The sequence below is a fragment of the Triticum urartu genome, chromosome 4A (assembly GCF_056163025.1).
Source record: "Triticum urartu cultivar PI428250 chromosome 4A, HENAU_Tu73, whole genome shotgun sequence".
Lineage (NCBI taxonomy): Eukaryota > Viridiplantae > Streptophyta > Magnoliopsida > Poales > Poaceae > Triticum > Triticum urartu.
This window is the reverse complement of record NC_141876.1, coordinates 65,775,711-65,790,011: the sequence shown is the minus strand read 5'-3', so window position 1 is coordinate 65,790,011 and position 14,301 is coordinate 65,775,711. Positions and strand designations below refer to the sequence as shown.

The 14,301-nt window shown below is 42.5% G+C and overlaps 1 protein-coding gene across 2 annotated transcripts; it reads left to right on the top strand.

Annotated features, from left to right (window-relative positions):
• The first annotated feature begins 1,109 nt into the window (after positions 1 to 1,109).
• On the top strand, positions 1,110 to 13,184 carry LOC125553548 (exocyst complex component SEC3A-like). Of its 2 annotated transcripts, XR_015600276.1 has the most exons (27): positions 1,110 to 1,532; positions 1,622 to 1,692; positions 1,802 to 1,882; positions 1,961 to 2,028; positions 2,138 to 2,240; positions 2,565 to 2,710; positions 2,820 to 2,937; positions 3,583 to 3,687; positions 4,682 to 4,783; positions 4,871 to 5,008; positions 5,686 to 5,814; positions 5,897 to 5,977; positions 6,074 to 6,148; positions 7,052 to 7,219; positions 7,323 to 7,437; positions 7,545 to 7,612; positions 7,742 to 7,912; positions 8,014 to 8,093; positions 8,215 to 8,293; positions 8,488 to 8,585; positions 8,742 to 8,850; positions 8,963 to 9,031; positions 9,498 to 9,563; positions 9,664 to 9,753; positions 10,036 to 10,175; positions 10,341 to 10,461; positions 12,869 to 13,184. XR_015600276.1 is itself a non-coding variant. In XM_048717320.2 (26 exons), exons 1-25 carry the CDS (start codon positions 1,328 to 1,330, stop codon positions 10,144 to 10,146), a joined length of 2,646 nt encoding a protein of 881 aa, XP_048573277.1. In that variant the 5' UTR covers positions 1,110 to 1,327; the 3' UTR covers positions 10,147 to 10,175; positions 10,341 to 10,941. The 2 variants fall into 2 exon arrangements, 1 of the variants encoding a protein (XP_048573277.1); XM_048717320.2 differs by lacking the exon at positions 12,869 to 13,184 and having other exon boundaries at positions 10,341 to 10,941.
• Positions 13,185 to 14,301: the final 1,117 nt, after the last annotated feature.

The following is a 14,301-nucleotide window of genomic DNA, read 5'->3' as shown; positions in this document are numbered from 1 at the left end:
CCCAGCGAAAGCGTAGGGGCTGCGCTGCAGTTGGCTACAAAACTGTATGCTCTTGTGTTTGTTTTGCGAGGCAGTTGGTGTTTTGGAAAGAATAGTAACGGGGCTGTATGTAGCCGGGTGAAACTTCAGTGCTGTGTGCTCCTCCTTCTTCTACCTTTATCCATTCGTATGAGAGAGCGGTTCCAACAGATAATGCTCTCAACGCACCATGTGCTGAAGCTTTGACATTGCTGCGAGGTCTAAAATTGCTCACTAAAGTTGGTTGCAGCAAGGTAACGAGTGAATTTAATGTTTGAAACTTGTGGAAGCATACAATTATATTACTAAAGTTTGGAGCCCGTACTCAGCATCATGACGGCCATTTGCTTCCGTTTAGCTCATGGAATTTCCAGGATTTCATCTCAGGGGAAGCAAATGGATTGACACGATTTCCTAGGTACACTTTTCTGTATACAAACACTAGTTGTGTTCGGGTTGCTAAAGTTCCCTGACTTCTTGTAATGGCATGTGTTGCTTGATTTAACTTTGCCAAAGTTTAAATAAGGCGTCATGAGTCTTTCCCTTCAAATAAAAAAAATACAATAGTGTACTACTTTCTGTCTTTCGTATTTCGTATTCAAATAAAAACACAAGCTCTTTCTTCTGTATATTAAATACATTATCTGTTTTCGCCCAAAAACCCCCCTCTTATAACCAGCGAACTGTCGCTGGGAGGATGGAAATACGAATGATTTTGATGGCAATTTGTGATGGTCAAGGATGGTAATTTCACTTCGTGAGCATGGCCGCTCCATCTTTTTAGTTATGTTTTTTTCCTGGAAGATTGTCGTCCTTGCAAACTAAAGTTGCCATCCTTGTGGCGATATAAATATTTATCAAAAGTAAGTGTATGTGCGTATGTCATGTGTGAGCGTCTGCGTTTGTACTGTGTTTAAAAATATATATTTGTAATTGCATCTCTCTCATTCGAATGGCATTACCGGAAAAAAAACATTATCTGAAAATAATCTATCCTGCATGGTTTGTAACAAGATCTCGTTTTCTGTCTCCTGAAAAAATGGCGAGAGCCAGAAATAGAGAAACAAAAGAGAAGGAAACGGGAAAGGCGGCATCATGAGCCCCCGTCCATGCAGCGATCTTGCAGTCGGTCAGTTACGAGGACGGATCGAGCCATCTCATCGATCACCGCCAGCACCATTCCGCGCCGACCCTCCTATCCGATCCCATTCACCTCACGGCGAGCGCTCAAGCAAGAACTAATCCGGTGCCGGCGGCGAGAGAGAGAGAGAAATAGAGAGAGGGCGATCGATCCTCCCCGCCGTCGGCCATGGCGCGGTCGAGCGCGGACGACATGGAGCTGAAGCGCGCGTGCGAGGCGGGCATCCTGAGCAAGGAGAAGGCCCCCGAGAAGGTGGTGATGTGCATGCGCGTGGCCAAGGGCCGCACCAGCGGCGGCACCTGGGCCGGGAAGGCCGGCAAGCTCGCCTCCCGCCACAGCAACATGGCCAAGCCCCGCGTCCTCGCCGTCACCAGTCAGCACCCCCATCCGCCCATCCATCCATCTCTCTTCCATCTCCATCTCAGACAATCATATGCATCTTGTTTGATTCCCCCGTGGCAGCCAAGCCGAAAGGGCAGAAGACCAAGGCGTTCCTGCGAGTCCTCAAGTACTCCAATGGCGGAATCCTCGAGGTGATTTCTCACGACCACCTAACCAATCAGTCAATTGGGTCGATTTACCGAGCTGCAGATCGATTTCTGACATTACCCCCGTCCTCGTCGATCGATCATCGCTCATCAGCCGGCGAAGGTGTACAAGATCAAGCATCTCCACAAGGTGGAGGTCGCCACCAACGATCCCAGCGGATGCACCTTCATATTGGTACGTGTATCATCATTCCTCACGATAAATAATTACTGTCCAACCTCTTGATTTCACACGAAAATTGTGCATGTCCAGGGGTTTGATAACCTGAGGAGCCAGAGTGTTTCGCCTCCTCAGTGGACGATGCGCAACAAGGACGACAGGTGACGCGTCAGCCAGTTCGTTCGTTCGTTCGTTCGTAGCATACATGTTCACCATTCTCTTTAGTTTTCAATCCATTCATTTGTGCATACTATTGTCTAAGTCTTGCAGGAACCGTCTGCTGATGTGCGTTCTCAACCTGTGCAAAGAGCTGCTGGGTGGCATCCCCAAAGTTTCTGGCATGGACATCGTCGAGATGGCTATCTGGGCCAAGGTACATTACTTTCTCACTTTTTGGGGGGTTGTTGCGAGCTTCGAAAATTTGTGAACCATGAATTTTGATATATGTTTTATCATGAATAATTAAGTGCGGGATTAGTACTCTAGCCAGCTTTAGACCGCGCGTGTATTTCAAGTAACCTAAGACACATCATCCGTAGTCCCCATGTTCACGGCAAATAGATCAATATAGTCTTGTATATTTACCCGTACCATGACTGTTTTGGCCGCTCAACTCTATCGAATATCCAATGTTTTAGACTTGGAGTGTCCTGTATGATTTTCATAACACGAATTATAATATTAAACTGAAATGCAGGAGAACACTACAACAAAGGCTACGCAGGTGTCCACGAATGATAGCCCCTTTGATTCACTGGTGCTAGAGGCTGACTCTCAAGTTGCCCTAGAGAAGGACCTGGTTTCACAAGCGGAGGAAGAGGACATTGAGGCTCTCCTTGGCAAGTAAGTTGCCGAACTGGTAGTGGCATACTTAGACATCTACGGGGCACAACAAACTTCTTTTTTGCATGAAAACTATGATACTGATGCCCGACATTTTATATCGGCATAGCTATGTCATGGCCATTGGTGAAGCAGAGGCATTTTCAGAAAGGATGAAGCGTGAACTTGTAGCTCTCGAATCTGCAAATGTGTATGCCCTTGTGGAAACAGAATCTGTTGTGGATGAGGTATGCGAGCATTTTTTTCCGCTATTCTGTAAATGCACTCTCATCGTCTACATGCCAATTGGAGCATTACTGTTCTTTTATGTAGTATGCGACGTCAATTCAGTATCTGAGTTTTGGCTAGTTTAACCTTGTATTGATATGAACTTGCACATTTTGCTATATCTCCCATTATCATGAGGTTCCTACCAAAATGTTAGTTATTTTAATTTTATACTACTTTCAGCTTACCCTTCCTTGAAGGACCAAATTAGTTAGCCGTATACACACCTCCTAAAAGTGGTCATGCTATTTTTCCATCTCTCATTAGCAGATAAAGCTCATCCCGAGTTGGTTCAAAAGATTGTTCACAGCAGGTTATTTGACATGTGAATGATGCATACAGTAATAGCCTATTTTAGCATTACATATATCGCTGGATAAGTGTGCTTAAAACTTCTTTCAGGAGAATGGATTGGTTTTTTTTTACATCCAAGGATTAACTACTTTATTTATTTTACCAATTCATTTGCATATATATGATTATTGTTAGTAGCCTTATTTGTATGTCTTAGTTCTAAACTGTTTTTTATGCATTGTTATACATATTAGTATATTACGAATCAGAGAAATTTGATGCCTCACAACTTCAAGTTTTGGGTTCTACAGGTATTGCAGGGCTTAGAAGTAGCTACCATATGTGTTGAAGATATGGATGAGTGGCTTGGCATTTTCAACATCAAGCTCAGGCATATGAGGGAGGATATACAATCTGTAATTCTTCTTACCTCTAGTAGTCCATTTAATTTCAGGATTACCATAAGCTTATATTCACAGGTTTGCAGGTTCACAGCTTTGTTTATCATACTGATCTATAGTATCATGAATTTTAACTGTTAGTACCTAATTACCTATGATAGGGTTTATTTATTTATTTATTTTCCCTTAAAAAAGAGAGTAAACATCAACGAACTACAACATTGGGTCGAAGGTTTCAAAGAACCAGAACTCTTGGGGCTAACGGATACAACCCACCCAAAATGCACAACATGCGGGACCCACCATCAAGTGTCGGGTCGGAGTTACCCGAGGACGAGCCCGACGAGCCAGCGGAACTGCTGGTGCTGGACATGATTCTGACCTATCACTAGGTCGTGTTCCTCGCTCCCAATGGAGGACATGCTGAAAGCCCACCGATGAGAGGCCGCTGGCGCTCCTGGGGCAACCGCTCTTCCCGTAATTGTCTCCCGCGCTTGCCGATGCAGCGGATGTGGCAGAGGCGAGGGTGCTTCTGGCAGTCGAGTTTGTGGGTTGTGGCCATGGTCTTTTTCATCAACTTGACCGACTAAGCTGTCGGGCGTGTCATTGCTGCGCTGCACTGGGTGGCCACCACCGACTACTACCGGACCAGTTCCAGTCTGACCCAGCTGTTGAACCCTGTCTGACTCAGCGCGTGACGAGGCAGAGTGGCTGCACTGGGTGGCCACCACCGACTATTTCCTCCTAAAAGTTTTTTGAAGCCATATTTAGCAGCAAATCTACTACCCCATTCGATCCATATTAGTTGTCGCTCAAACAGATGTACCTAGTAGCACTGAAATACGTCTATATACATCCGTTTTCAGTGACAATTAATATGGATCGGAGGGAGTGAAGATAATTAGACCGGATTATAATATCCATTTGTTGTTTGAGAGTGAGTTGAAGCGAATGTTTCTTTCATCACCTTGAGTATAAGCTTCACTAATTCCTTTGTTTGATTTTCCAGATAGAATGGCGTAATAACAGGTTGGAAATGCAATCTGTAAGTAATGTGGCATTAGGTGAGGAGCTAGACAGATTGCTTGTACTCTTGCAGATTCCACCTGAGGTGGGCACTGAATAAGCTTGTTACTCTTGCACTATATCCATCTACAGTTTGGTGATTACAATATTCATGTGATTAATCATGTTGTAGTATGAGGTGTCATTGACTGGAGGTTCATTCGACGAGGGAAATATGGTCAAGAATATAGAAGCCTGTGAATGGTTAACCAGTGCTATAAAGAACCTAGAAGCGTCCAACATGGATCCAAGCTATGCAAAAATGCGTGCTGTATGTTTTCTCTTTTCCTTGTGTCATAATTTTCTGTCTTGATGATTATCTTGCTCAGGGCTTTCCTTTATAGGTATTATTCATTATTATTTAGATTGAACCGAAAATTGTCAAATAAGTCCACTGTATGGTAACCTCCCACTGATCTGGAGCACATGAAATACATGGAAGGCTTACTATGTACCCCCTCTGTAAATTAATATAAGAGCATTTAGATCACTAAAATAGTGATCTAAACGCTCTTATATTAGTTTACATAGGGAGTACATGTAAATACATCTAGCAGAGACTAGTAGGAGAAACTTACAGCAAACAAGCCGACCTTTTCCGAATGGAAGGTTCGTGAAATGATATTTCCTGCAAAGAAAACCACGCGAACATTTTAGAATCGCTTCAAAGTTGTGCACTGTCTTTTTCTTCCTCATCAGAAACTAGGCCTGTTGAGTCTGGTATTTAGTTCCTTTACAAGTCAAATACCTTTTTTCCCTTGTTAGTTAACTTTGCCATGAATCTCCAGTAACGATTGTACATTCTATCAACATGAAAAGTATCTGAGGGTTTACCGATCCATGGATTAAGAGTTATACATAATTGGCAAGCTGCAACGTCTCTAGTTTTAAAGATTACCAAAATAACATTTCTCAGCCAATGTGCATTTTCTGTTGAAATTCATACAGGTTAGAGAAAAACGTGCAGAATTTGTACTTCTAAAGTGCACATTCGTTCGGAGAGCGTCAGAATTTTTAAGGAATTACTTTCCAACTTTGATTGATTCCATGCTAAATGATAAAGACAACTTCACTCAGGTAAAACCACATCCAATAATTGCAATGAGTTTAATTTTGGGCCAAAAGAGGACTTGTATGAACATTTTATAGACACTTGCAGAAAGGGCAATTGCAGAGGCCTGACCATGCTGACATGAGGTACAAATGCAGGACTTATGCTCGGCTTCTACAGTTCATCAAGGTTACTTGCATGTTATCTTGGTGTGATATTATAATCCTTCTGCAAATAGGGAATAATTAGTTTACTTCATGCTCACTTTACACTACATTTTTGTAGAGTCTGGACAAAAGTTGTATGATTCCTTTACGGAAAGCTTACTGCCATTCTCTGAACTTGCTAATTCGACGGGAGGTAAGGTTCTTTCTGTACTGTCTCAAGTTGTTACGTGATTATATTTCAAGACACCGATGCGTTGATTTGGTATAGCTGCTATGACCATGCAAAGATAACAACTCTGTTTAGCCATTTTGATAAATAAATTTGACTGTTGATCTTCTGAGAGGTGTTATCAAGTAACAATCAAGACTTCCATTGAGACTCGTTCAGGGCGCGCCACACGCTGCTTGGCACTTGGGGCCCTTAACCACGTCTGCAACACTTGACTCGTTTTCAATTAGCCATGCATGCTACGTACATTAACAGAAAGGGATGGAGTACGAGGGGTTACAGGGGTTTAATCGGGACGATCTAATTAGAGAGGGGCACGTGCTCCTCCTTGGTTATAGTGTTTAGCCGCTCCTGCCTAACAAAGCAAAAGGGATGGAGTATGATGAGCAACACACTCATCCTAAAAATATGATCAACTCATGACCATCGGTGCATGGAGGATTCGACATTCAGCCCACCCCAGAGGGTGCAGGACACTGCTTCCCGTATAGCACGTATGCCAGCAATAACATTTTGATAGCTTCTTCAATTGGTGCAACATGCCGCGAGAATCCGTGTCCATGGGTACGGGACTGCCTGCAAATGCCTGCAGTGCATCCTTTCTCTATGTTCTACCAAAAATACTGAGCCTTGAAGTTTCTGTAACTTCATTAGCAATGCTTACAATGCTGAAAGAGCAAATCGACTAACTCAGTGACCACTCACATATCTCAGTAGCAAATAGCCTATGGGCAGTTAACCTCCAGAATAGCAAGCTTTTTCTGTAAATGCAAACTGCAATCTTAGTTCTTTTTCTGGGTACCTTATCGAGAGATGCAGCAAAACGAAATTTAAAAAATGGACATGACATGTGTATTCTTTTTGTAGGCCCGTGAATATTCTAATGAGCTCCGAAATAGTTCAAAAGCATCAAAGAGCAGCGCACCATCGTTTGAAGGTCCTGCAGGTGCAAATCAGCCAGCTGGTATTGCAGATAGTCCTGCAGAAGCGTACTCCAAAATGATTACTGCCTTTATTCCTCATCTTGTTGACGAGGTGTCTCTATTTCTACGCATTTTATGTGAGATTTCAAAGTAAATCCTGTCATATTATTAGAATTCACATGTAATATTTTTCATCATGGATGTCGATGATGCAGAGCTTGTTCTTGGCACATTTTATGTGCTTCGAAGTTCCTACATCGGGTGGTTCAGATAGTGATGAAGATAGTACTCCGAAAACTTCTGGGTCCTCTGGGAGTAGTGCCAAACCAAGTTAATAAACCACCGACACTCAAGTTCAACAATGTTCTCACGACGATAAAATTGTTCTTGCTTTTTGCATGATATAGAACTATCATCTTACTAAAACAATTTTCCAGGTAACAACAGTTCAGCCGATTTGGGAGTGCTAAACGAATGCTTACAGGAGATGCTCGATGGTATTCAGGTTGATTTTCTTGTCTTTCTCTTGTAAACATTGGCGACATGGTTTTACAAAAAAATTGAGAAACATAAAGCTGAAATTTAAGCTATTCAAGCGTACAGGCTTCACATGTTTTACATGCCATACTTTCAGGAGGACTTCTATGCTATAGTTGACTGGGCATTCAAGCTAGATCCACTGAGTTGTATACCAATGCACGGCATAACAGATCGTTATATTGCTGGTCAGAAGACAGAGGTTGCAGGATACGTTTCGGTGCTGCTTGATGACTTGGAGTCAAGAATAACCATTTTGTTTAGCAGGGTCTGACACTTTGACTCTAGCTCTAGGCAGAGATCTGTGGTGCTCCCACTTTGGAGCCTCTACTTTGTTCTTTACTGTTTCAATTTTCTTGGGCAGCACAGTTCGTTGATGATGCCTGTTTCCAGATCGAAAAGTATGAGCGTAATGTAAAACAAGTTGGAGTTGTACCATATATTCCCAGGTACATTGTTATGTGTTTCATAATACTTATGTAGAATCCAGAAAGACCACTGTCTTGCTCAACATGATGCATAGCTTAAGTCTATGATATCCATCTAGTTTCATTGTTTCTTTTTATATAGGTTTTCTCAACTTGCAGCACGAATGGAGCAGTATATCAATGGATCCAGGGATCTAGTTGATCAGGCATATACGAAAATTGTAAGACCTTCTGCAATGCGGAGCATTTGTTTCTTAACGAACAAAAGGAAAATTTATCCATGTACAAACTCTGTTAGATGATAATCAATGATGATTCTTTTCAACATACCCAATATTTTCTACTATTCAGAGCTATAGCTACACTATCCAACCATGTTCCTAGTTTACATAATATGCTGCGGTTTCTGAAATAGGTGACCATTATGTTTGTGACTCTGGAGAAAATTGCTCAAGTGGAGCCCAAATATGTTGATATTGTACTCTTGGAGAATTATGCAGCCTTCCAGCACAGGTTCTCCCCCCCCCTAATTGGTGCACCTTCAACGTACAACTTTGCTCAAGAGTTTACACAACTTCTATTGGAATGCTGGATATCTACCCATGATTATCCAGAATACCTGGTGGTCTCAACAACTTATTAACATTTTATATTTGATCTGATGTACAGTCTATATGATTTAGCGAATGTTGTGCCAACACTTGCTAAATATTATCATCAAGCCAGTGAAGCTTATGAACAAGCTTGCTCGCGCCATATTAATCTTGTCATATATATTGTAAGTTGTTTGCAACTTCTTTCGGTCCCATACTGCATTTGGCCATGTAATACACCGAGGCATTTATACTACCACATTCCAATTTTTTTTCTGCATTTTTTTTTTCTTTCAGCACTTCGAAAAATTATTCCAATTTGCTCGGAAAATCGAGGAATTGATGTACAACATGAGCCCTGAGGAGGTAAGTAGTGGCATTTGGCCCTTCACTTCAGTGTGAAATTTAATATCATTTATTTATCGTAATTTCGAAGCTGCATTTTCTCTGGACCTATTTTTTTTAACCTTCAGTGTGAACATTTGCTAATATTGTTCTGTGCACCTATTTTTTTAACCCATTCCAGACCATGGTGCATTTCTTGATCACTTATATATTCTGGCCAGAAAAGCAAAATAGTTATATGTCACCACCAATAGTAGCATGGAATTTAATTGCGATTTGTTTTAATATAAATAGGAACAGAAAAATACTAATTATTCATGCTTTCCAAGTGAAAAAAATTATTTTTCTAGATTCATGTGTTTGCTTCCAGACACATACACATCTCTGACTATTTAACGCTTATGTTTACATACACAAGGTGTAGTGCCCAATGATCCTTTTGCCAATATATTTTTCCATGGATCTCTCTTATGACATGATTGTACAGATAGCCTTCCAAGTTGGAATGTCGAAGGTAGACTTCCGCAAGATGCTGAAGTCCAGCTTAACTGGTGTATGTAAAGAGTAGAATCAGTTTACTTCTCTTCCCTACGAACTATCTGAGATCGTCTCAAATATTTTTTTTCTTAATACTCCTTTTAAATTTATAACAGCTGGACAAAACAATCACTGCAATGTACAGGAAACTACAGAAAAATATGACTGCAGAAGAGTTGCTACCTTCTCTATGGGAAAAATGCAAGGTATTCCATCTTCTTAAATATAAACTAAAAGATGATCAGGGAATCTCCCTTCCATTGAAATTTGCAAAGTAGGAGAAACATGGTTCCTTTGGATAGATTGCTTGACTGAAATAATGGAAGTGTTGATGAGTGCCAGTTCCATATTGATACACGTTAGTTTCGTGTGACCTGGTGCATTTTATCAGTGCTGGTAGTAATTAGCTAGAAAATCATGAGTAGTTCATTCTGATTAACTACAAGTAATATCTTGCTTACCTTTGCTGGATGATCTGTTGGTTGCAGAAGGAGTTTCTCGATAAATATACAACCTTCCTCAAACTGATTGCCAAAATATATCCCAACGAAACGGTGACATCTGTGAATGAGATGAGAGACATCCTAGCTAATCTGTAGCAACTTTGCTCTTTTATAAACTTTACAAGGTAACTTTGTGCACTATTGGTATTTTTATGGAACTTACTGGTATTAGCTGTTCTTCTTCTTTCTATGGTGTATGAATTATTCTAGTTTTTTTGTTGGTTCAATGGATATGGTTTTCAGCTATCCCTCTCTTAGATAATAACATGTAGAGTATATTTATTTTACAGGACAATTGTCCAGGTGTTCCGGCTATTCGTTGTAGACAGGAATGAGCGGATCTGGGCCGAGTTTGGGGGGACTGATGTTGGCCGACGGCATGCTTCACCAACCACTCAGTGCTATGTAAAAGTATGTCTAAATTAACCGCAAAAACAATATTTTGTTTTACCGAGTGACCAAATGTAGTGCAGTGTTCCTACTATTCTTGCACGTAAGTATGTAATAAGAATAATAGAAACAATGCAATGTAGATTTTGAGAAATCGTAGGTGTCTACATATATTCTGGTTTGCACATGAACATGGCACCCTCTGCATATGTCGGCGAATGCGCTTGCTGAATTATTTTCACAAATATGACCATATGTTACACTCTGGTTGATCACCGACATATTGTGGTTGAAAATTGTCCCTGAAACAATATATCCTAGGTCGCTTATGGAAAAACACCAGTTATGTATTTCTGTGTAGCCAAAGATGGTTCGGAAGTTCTGAAAATGGCATGAGTTAAATGTTTAGTCACGAACAACACTCCAAGGCTTACCCTACCTTGATGCACGTAGGTAGCCACAAGAACAGGACCTTTTGGTAGCGCGCGAAAGCAACATGATAGAAAATGTTTTCATCATCGTAACCACATAGAAAGTATGTCTGTTTTGGAAGCTTGAGTCCCGGAACTTTGTCGTGAGATGCTTGCCCGGCATTGTCCCACATGTTCGCATTACTTTTCTTGGGATTGGCATGCCCGCCTCATCTCCAGGGAAGTGTCCCGGGCGAACGGCGAACCCTAGCGCCGCGGCCACATTTCCTCGCTTCCCTCATTAACACCAAGCAAAACTCACAAAGCGATGAGCTAAGGTAGAGCTCCTCCTTCGCTCGACACCAGCATGACAGAGCTGGATAGTGTAGCGCTCATGGCGGAGCATGGGCTCCGAGGCGGTGGCCTCGGGTTATTTCAGCGGCATTGTGTTGGGATTTAGTGTTTAAGGACTAGGGGGGTGGGGTGAACAGTCCCATAAAAAAAATACTACACCTTGTTTTAGTAGTTCACATTTTCGAAGCAACATCTTTCTCCTAGGTCTTTAGGAGCACTTAAAAATCAACTTCAAAGTGTATGGCTGCGCGAAAAGCAGCATGGGCTTGCCGATTCCAAACATGGGCTCAACGATGTATTTCCCATGGTCGTATAGTTGGTGCTATCTAGTCCCATGTCGATGGAAGCTTCGAACCAATTGGTTCTAGGGTCACTCGGGGATCCCGGTTGTGTTGTGCACCAAGGGCCCACCAAGTACAACTAACCTTCACTATTAGGAAAAACCTTATACACAAAATCTTACCGGTAGCGCGTGTTAAAATGAGGCGCTACTACTACTTAGCAGTAGCGCGTGGTCAGAAAGGGCGCTACTGCTATCCACTTAGTAGTAGCGCGGCAGGAATAAAACGCGCTACTACTATAATTGCCACACCATTGCCGACATGCTAGGTATAGTAGTAGCGCCCTTCTACAAACCGCGCTACTGCTATTAAATTAGTAGTAGCGCGCTTTTAGGGTAGGGCGCTACTGCTAAGTTTGAACTTGTCCACAGGACGGTCCTAGCTTAGCAGTAGCGAGTTTGTGAGAAGCGCGCTACTGATACGTATTTTAGCAGCAACATGTTTTCTTTTCCCATGCTACTGCTAAAACTATTTTGACATAACCCCCTGCGCGGGCTTCCCTCCTCTGCTTCCTCCCCCAATTCCCCACTCTCTCTTCTCCCCCTCGTTGCCTCCTCCAGAGCCCTTGCCCTCGCCCTCGCCGGAGCCCCTGCCCTCGCTCTCCGCCGGAGTCTGGCCACGATGCATGTGCCTCCTCCTCCTCGACCTCGACCTCGCCGCAGCCCCTACCCTCGCTCTCCGCCGTCGTCTTCCTCGTCCCCGCCTCGCCACCGTCTCCCCCGACCCCGACCCCGCCTCACCGTCGTCTTCCCCGACCCCGCCTCGCCGCCGTCTCCCTTGACCCCGCCTCGCCGCCGTCTTCCCCGACCCTGCCTCGCCACGCCTCGGTGCCACCATCTCCCCCGACCACATCTCTCTCCCCGCCCTCTGTAAGCACTCTCCCCCTCCCCTCTTCTCTGCTCTCTGCTCTCTGCTCTCTGCTCTCTCTCTCTTAGTATGAACCCTAGCTATTTAGTGCTAGTTAGTATGAACCCTAGGCTATTTTTAGTGCTAGTTAGTTAATTACAATTAGTATGAACTCTATTCAACTAGGTAGTATGAACACTAGTTAAAAAAACCTAGGACATATTAGTGGCTATTTTTTAGTGGTAGTTAGTATGAACCCTAGGTTTCAAACTATTGCTATTTTTTAGTTAAAGCAATTGTTGCTATTTAAAAAAACTTCTTGCATTTTTCTTCAAGTTCTATATTTTTCTTCGTGTTATATGCAAATTTGAAGTGGACATGTGATATGTGGACATGTGATTTGGAGATATCATATTTGGAATTTGGACATGTGATGTTTTGGACATGTTATATTCAGAAAATGATGATTATGTGCAGGGTAAATGATCCGAGCACGGTTCTCGGGCGCCAGCCATAAATGGTTCAAAAGAAAACAAGAAGCAGAAGCTAGTTACTTGAGGTTCATGCTAACGCGAGAGAGGACTCATAACCGTCGCCTCATGTACTACATAGTTTCGCTCTCACTCATATAGTGATAGCTCTTCTTGTCTATATCATTGTTTAGATGGATGACGATGTAGTTGCAAGTATTCGAGACATCTCATAACTTGTATCGCTATTTCGAGATGATGACGAGAGACATCATTTTGTATTGGATGATGATTATGGTGATGACATGATCAATTTGATGAGACTATTTGTATGTGTATGATATGATCAGATTTGTATGTGTATGATATGCTAGAGACTATTGTATAAAACACTAAACAAAATTCAGCAGCACAAAATATGAAGCAGAAAAAAAAATCAGAAACTAATAACAGTAGCGCGGGGTATGGCTTTAGTAGCAACGAGGTCTTAGCAGTAGCGCCTTTTATACTAGGGCGCTATAGATATTAGCAGCAACACGTTTTTGCGATGACCGCTACTGCTATCCCTAGATAGCAATAGCGTGGGTCAACACGCGCTACTGCTAAGCGTTAGCTGTAGCGCCGTATTAGTAGCGCGGCTGCCCGCGCTACTGATAAGCATTTTACCCGCGCTACTGCTAGGTTTTTCCCTAGTAGTGCTTCCACCATGGCATATCAATCTCCAATGGCATATCGATCTCCAATGTCAAGCATCACTAAGGCGTAGATCTTCATTAAGTAGGCGATCTTCGAGCCTTTACAAACTCTTGATTCCTTCACAATATAGTGGATGAAGGCTATCAAGTGACCCCTGACCGTCTAGGAGACACACATCCTCCAAGAGTAACAAGCAAAACAAAATCACTTGGTAGAAGTCAAAATATCTTCAATCAAAACATTCCCATGACTCATAGGATCTCCCTCCCTCCCTCTCTCTTCTCTCTCTCTCCCTCTCTCTCTCACACACACACATAGAGAGAGAGAGAGACGAATGATGGGCTTGGTGCAACAAGAGTGGAACACTTAGGAGTAGGGGTTCTGTAAGTGCATCTAGTGCCACCCCTAGTTGGTTTTGGAGTATTGACGACAAACTTGGTTCAGGGACTAATGTGTTTGTGAGAATTGCAGGATAACACAGGTAGTAGGCCCTTATTGATTCGATTTACCTACCAGAGATGACCCCTAAAAATGTGTGAAGACATTGAAGACACTGGTGGTTCGTGAAGACATTCATGATGAAGATTATGACATGTGAAGAACATTCACTTGAAGACTATGGAGTGCGAAGACATAGTTGTTTTGTAGTTTCCTTTTCTTCCTTGTTGAGTCATAGGAACCACCGTACTGTTAAGTGGGGTCCAAGTGAACAAAGTCAGAGTGACTGATGTGATGCTCAACCTA